General features: G+C 42.8%; 1 protein-coding gene across 2 annotated transcripts; it reads left to right on the top strand.

Annotated features, from left to right (window-relative positions):
- Positions 1-677: 677 nt before the first annotated feature.
- LOC109780682 (E3 ubiquitin-protein ligase BRE1-like 1) lies at positions 678-12,078 on the top strand. Of its 2 annotated transcripts, none has more exons than XM_020339260.4 (19): positions 678-1,322; positions 3,576-3,737; positions 3,819-3,906; positions 4,155-4,358; positions 4,466-4,633; positions 5,694-5,887; positions 5,978-6,061; positions 6,516-6,635; positions 6,727-6,913; positions 7,008-7,168; positions 7,261-7,332; positions 7,475-7,551; positions 7,763-7,957; positions 8,058-8,130; positions 8,205-8,291; positions 10,727-10,864; positions 10,948-11,150; positions 11,236-11,401; positions 11,477-12,078. In XM_020339260.4, exons 1-19 carry the CDS (start codon positions 1,203-1,205, stop codon positions 11,606-11,608), a joined length of 2,631 nt encoding a protein of 876 aa, XP_020194849.1. In that variant the 5' UTR covers positions 678-1,202; the 3' UTR covers positions 11,609-12,078. The 2 variants fall into 2 exon arrangements, with proteins under 2 accessions (XP_020194849.1, XP_020194850.1); XM_020339261.4 differs by having other exon boundaries at positions 706-1,322; positions 4,155-4,380.
- Positions 12,079-12,737: the final 659 nt, after the last annotated feature.

The following is a 12,737-nucleotide window of genomic DNA, read 5'->3' as shown; positions in this document are numbered from 1 at the left end:
AACATGTTTGGAGAGGAAGAGATGAAATGGAGGTGGGTTGAAGGGATTTTTGAAGGCGCCAAAGAGGGCGATGGGAGAGAGAGGAGGCAGCGACAACCTTTTATAGACCGCTGGGGCCGCCAACCCTTCATTTAGAAAGCAGTTAAGGAGGCCATTGGCGGCAAACGACCATCAAGTGGCGTGCTTCCTAGTGGAAAACACGGCCGTGCTCACACGCTTGCTGATTGCTTACATGGCATCTCTCCGACCGCTCAGACACAAGTCGTGAGATGATGTCGCGTGAGGGTTATCCGACAGGCCGGCCATGGGAATCCGATGAAGCAGGCATGACAATAAATGGCCAGGTGCCAGTCGGTGATGGTGTGTGAGAGGCTGGGCCGTTTCAAATTTCACACGTGACGGAAGAAGGACGAAGCTAAAACTTGCTTTCCATGTAGACCACTGGGTATAGAGCGAGCTCCATATAAACCTCCCAGCCTTCAAATATGAAGACTACAAGGTCGTTTTGGCGCGACATCCATATAGCGACTCTGCTAAAATATCATATTCGTCAAAAAGTCGTCACATATCGAGGCCAAGGTTTTCCCGACCCACAAGGGTCACCCATAGCCATGAGGTCGGGTCCATCGGGACGGAGTGGCATGTCACAAACTCACATGGTTGTCCGCACGCATTGTAGTGTCGATCGAGCGTGCGGCTCTCCGTGGACACGTGCCGGGCGGGGCTGGCCGGACCGCTCCTCCCCGATATCGGATGGGTGCCTAGCGTGCGGTTTTTCTCCCCCACCGTGCGTGCCTCCGTTCCCCACCCCAGCTCGCCCTCTCCTCCGCCGTCTCTTCCTCCTCCCCTCCTCTCCTCTCCACTCTGTGGAGCCTAGACTCTTCGCAGAGCGCACGCATACGCACCTCACACCAAAACCACCGCTAACTCTCACCCTTCCCATCTCCTCGATTCGATCCGCCCCTCCAAAACCCCAAATTCAGCCGCACGGCATAATCAATCCCCCATCGGCCCCGTGCCGCGAGCAAACCCTCAAAATTTTGCGCCCTCCGATCGATCCCGTGGCCGGGTAGGGTTTGGGCGGCGGCGGCGGGCTGGGCCGGTGCTGCGCGTGCTCGTGAGGACCGGTCCGGGTGTTTGTGAGCTTGGTCTCCCCCGCATGCGGCGGATTGGAGGCGGGACGGCTAGTTAGGGTTAGAACTATGGGGAGCACCGGCGAGCCCGATCGGAAGCGGCGGCTATCTGGCTCCTTTGCGCAGGGTGTTGATGCCGTACCTCCCGCCAAGCGCCCAGCGCTTCCGCCTTCATCCGACGACAAGAAGGTATACGCCTCATTCCAAGCCTCTTAAGTAGTCCTCTATTGTCAAGGTATAGGCTACCGTGTGGAGACTTGTTACTCAGTTGTATTTCGATCGTGTATCAGGTAGCCCAGGTCCACGAATTTGCTAGGGTAATACATGAGTCGATAGGAGATTCTGAAATCTCATTAACAGTCATTTTACCTCGCAAAAAGACTCATTTTACGTGGGGCTACATGTCCGTTGAAGCCGGCTTTGGCAACCCACTTACGCCTTGCATGCGCGTCCTACTATAACGGTTGGCATGCCCAAACTTTTTCCGCCGTGATTTTACCTCACTGCAAAATTTGGTGCACAACATCTCTTCTTACCTTAGCTAGACCCAAATGGTCTTGCTGAAATTGTTCACAACACTGGTCGAATGCCCGTGCGTTGCCATGGTACAACAAATTTGGACACAGAAATATTGATTACAAGATCATGGATTATAACTGTGTTGTGATCCATATCATCCTGTTCTTGCAAGGTGAACATATATATTATCATGATTTATCTAAAAAGGGTATCCGGTGCTTTCGGCCAAATCTCGCATGACTCGAGGGACATTGACGTCACATTCGTTGTTCCTCTTCATCAGCGTACCAACACACACTTCCCTTGGTCATAGCCCTCATGTGCGTGCATTGTACACTATTTTTTTGAAGAGCTCACATCTATGGTAAGCGTGCATGCCCATCGCAACGAGCTCTTGCCCAGCAAGGCAAAATCAGTCACTTTGCTCAAAGTTGATCTTTGGTGACACACTTTCCGCAATGGTCTCTGTAGTATGAGAAACTTGCTTGAAAGTAAAATATGACAAAAAGGAGCTTCTCTGATGAAAACGAATCGCCAGTATCACAGTTCATTTCTTGTAATAAAGGCTACAGTCGTGGAAGGTTCATTGTGTGGCCGTGTGGGTGTTGTGCCCAGTCTTGCCATAGCCTCTACCAAAATATAAGACGTTTTTTATATTTTGATACGGAGGGAGTAGTTGTAGATAGAAATCATTTGTCTTACACTACTTGTTAGTAAATCCTATGATTTGGGATAAGCTCAGGCTAGTATAAGCCTTCACGAATGTTGTTGGAACAGCAATTGTTTACACATCGCGCATATATGTTTTGAGTACACAACTGTAGGTACAAAACATGTTATTCTTCCATATATTTAAAAAGAAGTCAAATATAGTTCCCTTCCACGTAGTTCTTCAGGAAGCTAGAGTCCACTCCACGCACTAGCAATGTAAAAGCAAAACATGGATCGTAACAGAATGAGCCGTCTTGATCCATGTTTTGCTATCTTGGGCAAGGTCAGCATTAGCCCATCATTGAGATATTTGGCCAACCAAAAGAGAGGACTAGCCAGGCGGTGATTTCACTATTTTATCCAGATTGATTGTGGCAATCGAATAGGTTCTGAGCTTGGTCGTTGGCCATGGCATTCGTACGAGCTGGCTCGATCGATCGGTTGACGGTCCACCAGCAGAGTAAACGACATTACTCTGCTATTTGGATCCTGTATTAGGTAGCTGGGGTTAACGACATTACTAGGTTACTTCGTGAATCGCAGGAGCTTCTCAGATTGCAACATAAATTATTTTACCTTGGGCATGTCCGGTTTTACCGGATTCGCCAGCCTGCTTGCATTCTGGGTTTACCTTGGGCATTGCATGGGAAACCTACTGACATATGCATGAACGGTTGGCAAATCTGCATTTGTCCACCACTGCGAAGTGTACCGTACAACTTTACTTGTTGACTCCTTTAGTTAGGCCTAAAAAGCCTTGCTGAAATTGTCCATGACATGGTTGGTGTTTGATAGGAAAAGCTGTCTCACTATGAGAGCAAATATAGTATCCATTTAGAGAGATGATTAAGGATACAATAATCGATACTTCTGCAAAACAATTTTGTCGGATTTTTAATATGGCCTCATTTGGTATATTTTGTGGAATGATGTTTAGGCCACTGTGCATATAGATGTAGAAACGGATATACATCATTGATGCACTTGTATTATTTGCCATATTGCTCTCTTCTGGATTTTGTTCTTGCACTGTTCATTAAAGCAGTATTGTCAAGCCATGATCATAAATTGGATTTCGTTCCTTGTATTTAAACAAAGAAATCCATGCTGCTTTCATCTCGAATGTTCCTTCTTTTGGCTTTTCTACACTGTAATTTCCGTTACTTCTTTTCTATATATAGTGTTAATTATAACTTCGTTCTTGGTTGGCAGCTTGATTTTGCTGTAATTAAATACAGAAACCAAAAGCTTTCAGAACAGCTAGAAGTCCATAAGTCTGAGTACCATGCCCTCGAGGGTAAATTTGATGATCTCAAACAGAAACAGAAGTCTCACCATGAGACCCAAGATCTTGTTAACAAGTCATGGCAGCATGTAAGCTAAAACCTTACCTTGTTGTAACTGCAAAAACTACAAGTCTTCCTTTTGTTTACTGTAAATGTTATACTTGAACAGCTTGTGAGAGATTTGAAGGCTATCTCTGTTTGCAAAAGTGGATCCCAAAATTCTTCCTGCAGTGCAGTTCCTAGCAACGAGTCTACAGGTATGTCTTTGTTCTTGCCTGAATTAATTTGATTGTCGGCTAATAATTTGTTTCCTCATGTATAAAAATTTGTAATGGAAGCAGTACATGCATCTAACTCTTCCTTGTTAGGATTTGCAAGTTTTTTTTGGGGAGGGGAATTTGTAATGGAAGCATTTCATCGTATTTGATTTATGTCGATGGTTGTGGAATATTCTAAACTTGGATGTCCCAAAAATTACAGATTTAGTTTCTAACTTTCTATTCAGATGGTGCATGCATCCGGAAAGACAAGGACTTCCTTAGCAGGCTCGTTGAGACAGGTGCCACAGAAAGTTCTGGTTGCCATTTGGAAAACCACGTACACTCGTCAACTACTGATGTGCTGCAGAATATCTTGTTCTCATCAAATGATTCATGGCATGCAAACGAGAAGTTACCGTTAGATCACTTTACTGCATTACCCGAAGATGGTTTGTTCTTCACATTTCCTTGGTAATAATTTTTTATTAATTACAGCTGAAGGACTGCCAAATTTCTTACCCCTTTGGTAACATTTCCTTGTTTTGCTTCACTGCAGAGCGCATTAGGGAACTGCGAAGTACTGCTAGTGAGATATCACTAGAGCTTACTGATGCTGTACGAGCACTTGGTGATCTCCACTTGAAGCACAGACAGCTGACAGAGAAGCACCATGAAGAGAGATATTTAAATGCTCGAAGCAAAGCTGAACAGAAACGCCTTAAAGGTATCTTGCTTAAACACGAGATGATTTACATACGTGGATATGACCCTGGTACATACAACAGTTTGTTAGTGTCTTACTATATCTATATTATTTTGACACCTTCGGTACCTGCCAATATACCCTTCTGATATGCATGACACACGCCTTGTAGTTGAGGGTATCTTCTTGCTTAAACATGAGATGCTTTACATACATGGATACACATGACACTTAAATCACATTGGATATGTCACCACATCACCCTTTCCCCCAAATCTACCATTGCCTAGCCGTCTACTCTCCCAAAATCCATTCCCACTGCCTTCCCTCTGTGTGTTGCAACCACCATAACCTTCTTCGCCCATCTGCTGCTCTTGCCTCAAGTAGTTGCTACTGCTTCCTACCTCTGGTCAGACATTGACAATAGCGAGGTTGATAAGAGGATGAGGATAGATAATAGACTGAAGAGAGTTGGAGAGAGATCAGGAGGAATGGAGAGAGGCCAGTGCTGGATTGGGACAAGAAAGGCAACTGGAAAACAGATCTGGATATGTGTGAGAGGCAAAGCTGGGGGTTCCCTCACAACACTGCATGTTGTACTCGGCCAGGATTAGATATGCTGGCTAGGTAGGAATGTTTCTTCTCCTCCACTAACCTGTCTGTACTTACTCCCTCCGGTTGGGTTTATAAGTCGGGCATGGGTTTTTAGGTCTTCAGTTTAACTAGCAAAATGTGTATTATATTTTACAAAAAATATCGCTTTAGATTCGTTGTCAAATGAAGTTTCTTACTTATAATTTTTGTGGCATATTAGACATGTTTTATTAGTCAAATCGAACACCTAAAAACCCGTGTCTGACTTATAAACCCAACCAGAGGGAGTACGCACAATAATATATGGCTGATCCTTGTTTTTGTGGATTACTGGATCACCTAGCCACACAATGTCCCTTCCACTGATTAGACGAGATTAACTATTTAGGCAATGTTTGCACAGTATATATGTGCCTATGATGCTGTGTGCAACTAATATTAAGGACCACCATGTTAACTTTACTGAGATGTTTGTTAACTTTTCAAGAGGAGTTGGCAAGTGCTGCTGCTGAGTTGGAAGAAAGCAACCACAAATTGGCAGTTCTCAAAGCACAGGGAGACACGACACATGGAACTCCAATCTTATTTCCAACTTTAGGAAATAAAAGCTTCCCTCAGGATAATGTCAGAGACAAACAAAAGGAATTGCAGGATCTAGGGGCTTCTCACAAGGAGTTTATGGTAAAATATTAAATACTTGTTTTAAACTTCCAGTGTTGCCTATGTTTGCTCTTACCCTAAAGTTGTTGCTTGCTCTATTGTTTGGATCAGGGTCTGATTTCACAACGCCTGGCGGAAATAAGGAGACTTCATGAAGAGAGAATTGAAATTTTGAACAAGTTGGCTACTTTTCAGGTTTGCACACTGCTTGTTTAGGTGCCATACAAGTGAAGTAATGCTGTTCTACATTTTTTGAGTGTCTTTCCAGAGTTGATTCATAATAGTATTTTCCACCCGCGCTTCGCTGCAGCTTTTTTGGATGATGTTTGCTTTCCTATCAAGTACCAACATTAGCGAAAGTAATCCTAGATTATTTCTAGTCTCCAGAGGGCGACATACAGATGTGCCGTTCAAAAATAGATTTTTTTTTTGCATAACATGTATGGTTTTGAAATTCCATCCTCTCAACTAAAAGATGTCTGATCAAAGCACCTTTTAATTGTTTAAGAATCTGAGGTTAGCATTTTGGCTACAATTTCAATGTTGACATGGCTTATTTGAGATTCCACGTTGGAGTCAATCTTAGAGTAAAGGAAGATGTGTTCAATAAAATATTCTTGCATGCCTTACATTTGCAATTTATGGACAGAACATTTTGACGGATTTGAAGAGCATTTCTTCTTCAAAAGCTTTCCAAGTTCTGAAGGATCAACTTCAGAAGTCACAAGCAGAGTTGGACCAATGCCGGACACTATTAGAGAAATTACAGGTGGTTACTGCTCGTATAATTTACTTTTCATGTATCAAAGAGCCTCAGCTATTTATTTTATGTTTGACTCGGCTTCTACTTGCCTTTTCAGGTTAATAAGGATAAATTGATATGGCAAGAAAGGGAAATTAATGTAAAAGTTGATCTGTCTGGAATTCCTCATAGGGTATCTCTCAATTGTGAGTCAACCCTTGCAGTTTTAGATCAGAATCTGCGGAAAGTAGTTGATGAAAAGAATATGCTTGCACTGAAACTTGAAGAATCTTCGAGAGAACCTGGTATGATGATTCTTGTTTGACTTTGCTAATAGTGTTGAGTTATTCTCTTCTGGCCATATCGGAATCTAAATAAGTAAAAACTTCCTATTTTCAGGTCGGAACCAAACCATATCAGAATTTAAAGCGCTGGTGTCATCACTGCCAGAAGAAATGGGCGCTATGCAAACTGAACTATCTAAGTACAAGGATGATGCTTCAGAATTGCATTCTTTACGAGCTGAAGTTCGCTCCATTTCTGATATTCTGGCTAGAAATGTAAATTTCTTGATATGAGCTTGTTGAAGAAGTTAATGAGTGTTTTGTGACTATTTCAATTAAGTTTAAGCTATTCGTTTTGTGCTTTACAGGAGCATGCCATCAACGAATCATTATGTAAATCCACTCGTGCTGGACCTGAAGTAAGGGATCTACGGTCCAGGGTAATAATTAAAAAATTGCTGATTTAACTAGCTGCATTGTCTTAGCAGGCATCAGGAAATGGCTTGTTTTAGCTAGATTCTTTGATTTCCATTCATATTGTTTTTATGAATTCTTAAGCCACTGGATTCACATGATTTGTAGGTTCATGAACTAAGGCAAACGAATTGCGAGTTAAAGCTCTTTGTGGAAATGTATAAGCGCGAATCTACTGATTCAAGGTAGTTTTATTACAGCAGAAACCTTTCATGAAACTACCTCTACAATTTATTGTGTTCCACTCTGCTTGTTCTCCTATTGCCCATTGATCAGATCATCCGAAATAATCTGTTGAGCTTTTAAACATTGTTTACTACCAAATTCATAAGTTCTACTATAACAAACTTTACCGTTCTGATGTAGTGATGTCCATACCTTATTGTTTTGTGACAGAGATGTGCTGGAGTCGAAAGATAGAGAATACTGTGAATGGGCTCGTGCCCATAGCCTCAAATCTTCTCTTGATGATAGTAGGCTTGAACAGCGTGTTAAGGCAGCCATCGAAGCTGAAGCAACGTCTCAGCAGAGACTTGCAAATGGTGAAGCTCAGATTGCTGAATTAAGGGGGAAGATGGAGAGTGCCAGAAGGTAAGCCATCACATGTGTTGAAGTAGGCAGAAGCTGGAAACATTATCAATTTTTACTGGTCAAAGTGATGCTAACTTGTGAACTTTTCTGTGCATTACAGAGATATTGGTAGTTTATCTGAATTATTGAAATCAAAGCATGAAGAAGGTGAAGCGTACCTGTCAGAGATTGAGGTCTGTTTCATCTCTACATCTCTGTAAAATACAGATTATCAGTATTCTACAAATACTTACTTTTGACATTTCAGAGTATTGGGCAAGCATATGAAGATATACAAACACAAAATCAACAATTGCTACAGCAAATTATCGAGAGAGATGACCACAATACAAAGGTAATTCTATGGACTCATTTGCTATTCTTTGTTCGTGCTGATGTATCCTTGTTTTCAACATTAGTGTAACCTTAAAATCACCCACTTCTGTTCACAATAACTCTGATTTCACTTAAAGCTTGTTTGACTTCAGTTCCCATAACCCGCGGACATGCCAATAATAATTTAAATGTGCAACTAGAAGGTTTAGGTTACCACCATGATTTTATCCAGGTTTTCATGTTAGTAACGGTAGTTACGCCATGAGACCATCCAGATCATTATAATCTCCTGGTAGCCTATTAACAAATAAGTGAGCTTGAGCATCATATTTTTATTTTGAGCATGGAGGACTGTTTATTTGTTGAAAGTTGAAACAAAAGACATTAGTATGAGACGTCATCAGATTTCTGTTTTCAGCATGGAGAATTAATCTCCCACTTAATTTGTTGAAACCAAAGACAGTAGACATTTACAGGAGTTCAACGTAGAAACACCAACAGTCCAACACAAACAACTTCTGCTCTACGTGCCAGGTGATTTGCAACACAAATTAGGAGACTGCTAGCCCATGCTTATACGATCGCATATTTCGTTACTTTGCAGTCTTTCAGGACACATAACCAAATATCAGCTTCAAGTTCCCTTGCGCCACTATCAACTTAGGCTTGATTCATGAGCACATGCTACCCTTTACAAGCTGAATTATCATTCTTTGCCATGGGAAAAAGAACTCATACTATCTGGGCACATGGAGCCATTCTCGTTGGGCTTATGCCCTTCGCCCTGATCGGCATCATGCTGTGTTTGGTACGCAGTGCCATTTGCTCTGCCACCATGCTCGATTGAGCTTTGTTATGACCCACATGGCCACATTGTGCTCCACTACTGTGGGATAAAAATGAGTTTTTGTAAGTTAATTTGGTTGCTGTCAAACAGCAGGCCACTGAGCCAGGCACGGTTCACTGTTAATCCTGCTTTTCATCTTCATTCCAGCTTAGGGTGTGCATCCGGTAAATCTGATTTTTTTTGGTAAAAATGGTTTAGTGTTGTACTCCCTCCGTCCCAAAATAAGTGACTCGACTTTGTACTAACTTTGTACTAAAGCTAGTACAAAGTTGAGTCATTTATGTTGGGACGGAGGGAGTAGTTAATATGGTATTTATTAGGAATATGGATTTACTTTTGTATGCCTAAAAAACAAGTATCTGTTAGTAGATATTACCTCCGTCCCAAATTATTGTCTTAGATTTGTCTAGATACGGATGTATCTAACACTAAACATGTCTAGATACATCCATATCTAGACAAATCTAAGACAAGTAATTCGGGACATGGCCATTGCACTGAGCCGAGCACCACCTGTGAATCCAACGAGATGTCCACAGTGTCAAAGAAATGGTGCTTCTTGTTTGCTGGTGGGGAATAAGATGATTTTGTCACCTGCTGCTACAAGGAAGGCATGGACGAGGCATCCAAGACAGCACTACCGTGCATGGAGGAAACTGACTGGGAGTGCTTTGCTTCTGTTCCTAAGATGAGGCAAGCACTTGTATTGCGCAATGCAGCAGTTTTCGATTCCATGCACGCCCAAGGTGACCAGATTGGTATCCTCAAAGCCTGTTCTTGTGCATTTGGATGTCATCCTCATTATGCCTTGGTCCTCTAGTGAGTGCCCCAAAGCTGGCGCCACATGCATGTGCGAGTGCCATGCACATAAAGTGGAAGCCACAACATGGATTTACACCCTCAATTCACATTTTTAGGGCAAAAAAGGAGACCTTTGACCTCACATCGAGGAGGGGAGGTCATGGGACAAATGTTAGGAAGACAACAAACCGCTGGGCTCGTTTCAATCTGCAGCAGCTGTGAGGGAGAAGATGTGCTAGGACGGCATCCAGAGCATTGCCATACTACTTGGCTCCGTTTTCTCCAGATCTGGACGTGTGTGTGTTGGGGGGAAGGCAGACAAGAAAGAGAAGGGGATAGAGGAAGAAGATGGGAGAAAAGAGGAGATGCAAAAAACATACTAGTATATTGAATTATTCTTTGAGCCAATTCGGTGGCACTTAGACGATTCTAGGCTACTTTAGTGTCTCAGGGACACCTCACGGAAAAATGGAACCAAACTGTGGAAGTGGGTTTTGGGTAGACTGAGATAAATCTAGGTGGCTGGAGAAGTAAAAGGCGAGTTGTGGTGGTTGAATGAGATAAAGGCCGCAACTACAATGCATTTTGCTATTTCCTAATCTACGACGCTACATACTGAAGTTGTGTAGAAAACCTCAAATTAGTAATTTGTGTGCATATTTGGTTGATTAATCAGATTAGCATAACTGCACAAGAAAAATCAACCATGGTCATTCAAGAGTCATGTTTGTCTTTATTCGTTGGGGATGAAATTATAAGAATCTTTTTAAACAGCGACCTATTGAAGCCTCTACATGTTACTGCAGATCTTTATGGAAGGCGTTAAGGTGAAACAGGCACAGGATACTTTGCATTTAGAGTTATGCAATCTGAACAGGAATTTACGGCAGGCAAAGGGTTTGATGGATCTGTACAAAGATAAAATCTCCCAGTTAGACGACAAGGTAAATTTAAACGCATAAATGTAGGGAGAACATTCTGTTTTAGCGAGTGCTTGACACACATGTTTTTCCTTGCCCATTTGCAGTTAAAAGTTTGGTCAGAGCAGACAGCGAGACTTTCGGAGGATGGACGGCGACATTCTGTTTCTTCAGGCAATGCTCAAAGAAAGCTGGCGGATGTATTGGGAGAGGCTCAACAATTGAGACAGTCCATGGATCAAGTACAATCCAATGTTGGGAGGAGTCGACTAGAAGTTGCTGGACTTCTTGTAGAACTAGAGAAGGATAGGTAATTGTTTGCAGAGATTTATTTTTCCACACTCCATGTGATCTTCAGGTTTCTTGACGTGACAAGTGTAATGATGTTTTTCCAGGTTTAGTAAGAGGAGAACTGAGGACGATTTGGAATCGTTATCAAGGAAAGCTAGTTCTCTTAGAGCAAAGACAGAGGGATCGTCGGTGTTGGAAAAGGTTCATCAGGAGGTGAATGAGTACAGGGGAATATTGAAATGTGGTGTCTGTCGCGACCGACAGAAAGAGGTGAATACTGTTGCCTTCATTTCCTACAACCTTGGTCACCATATGAATCTGAACTTGTTCTCCCATGTTGTTTAGGTCGTGATTACCAAGTGCTACCATCTTTTCTGCAACGACTGTATACAGAAGTTGCTCAGAAACCGCCAGCGAAGGTGCCCTTCCTGTGCATTAAGCTTTGGGGCTAATGATGTGAAGCCGATTTATATATGATGCAGCGGTGGCAGCTGTCGTGGGTCATCTAGGACAAGTGACTGAACGCTCCTTGTTTGGGGTTCTTGGTGGCATTATCCTTCAGTCGGAAATTGTAGCTTAAATTTCTGCAAGGCGGACCCATAGCATACGTTAGGCTGCCGGCACAATGCCCGTGGCTTATGCTATGCAAGTGTGGCTTCCCGCTCCTTTGTAAAGTGTGGAATTTTCTTGGTTGAAATAGCTGCTAGTCTTAGCTTGCATATACAATGTGTTATTTTGCTTGACATATCCAAGGATGAGGAGTTTGTGACTCCGAAAACATACCATAGGTTGTATTGACATATATGGATGGATTGTAGTTCCTTTTGTTGTAGGTGATGTTGAGTATGTAGGTTTTGGCCGTTCGTTTCAGCTTGTACTTTGTACATTTACCACCCTAGTGGGCTCTTTGCTGATGGTGATATCCGGTGAAATGCTGTTTGTTGGTAGAAGAATTGGCAAGGACTCAGGTTTGCTGTCGCAGGCTTAGATGGGCATGGTGCATGACTATATAATTGTGGGTTTTAATCTCTTGTCAATATGGATGCTCCGTTTTCCATTACTTCTCTGCGAGGAAGCACACACGCTCTGATTCTGTGCAAGAGGAGAGGGCATCGATGTTGGTGCATCCATAGTGTGGACTGTGGAGACAGGTTGGTAAAGATGGCAGGGGCATCAACCTTTCTCCCTGTCTCTCTTTTGTCATACGGGTACACTGGTAAGTTATGTCGCATTGATTGCAAGGATTGAAGGCTTGATACTCTGCTACATCATCTCACGGGACTCGGTTCTTTCGTGTGGTGTAGCTGGTTTCGACGGCGTCATGACTATGCACTTTGAAAGCATAACACTGCCTCATCAGTGTCGCTGCAGATTCCCAACAGTGCTTAAGCTCCTCGAGGCCACTGGATGCTGACCAATGGGCAACTTCAGATTCAGAGTACAGACCCAGTTCCTGCTCCGGACGCCCCACCCGTACTCCCCCCTCTGCCTTTTTTTTTTTAATAAAAAGGTAGAGCATTTTCTACCTATGCATTCAAAACGGGTGAAGTACCCGGATGACCACAGTTATTTACATGAAGGTGATGTTGACGCCGCACAATTTGCA

This window comes from Aegilops tauschii, chromosome 6 (assembly GCF_002575655.3).
Source record: "Aegilops tauschii subsp. strangulata cultivar AL8/78 chromosome 6, Aet v6.0, whole genome shotgun sequence".
Classification (NCBI taxonomy): domain Eukaryota; kingdom Viridiplantae; phylum Streptophyta; class Magnoliopsida; order Poales; family Poaceae; genus Aegilops; species Aegilops tauschii.
The sequence above is the reverse complement of the archived record's forward strand: the minus strand, read 5'-3'. Positions and strand labels throughout refer to the sequence as shown.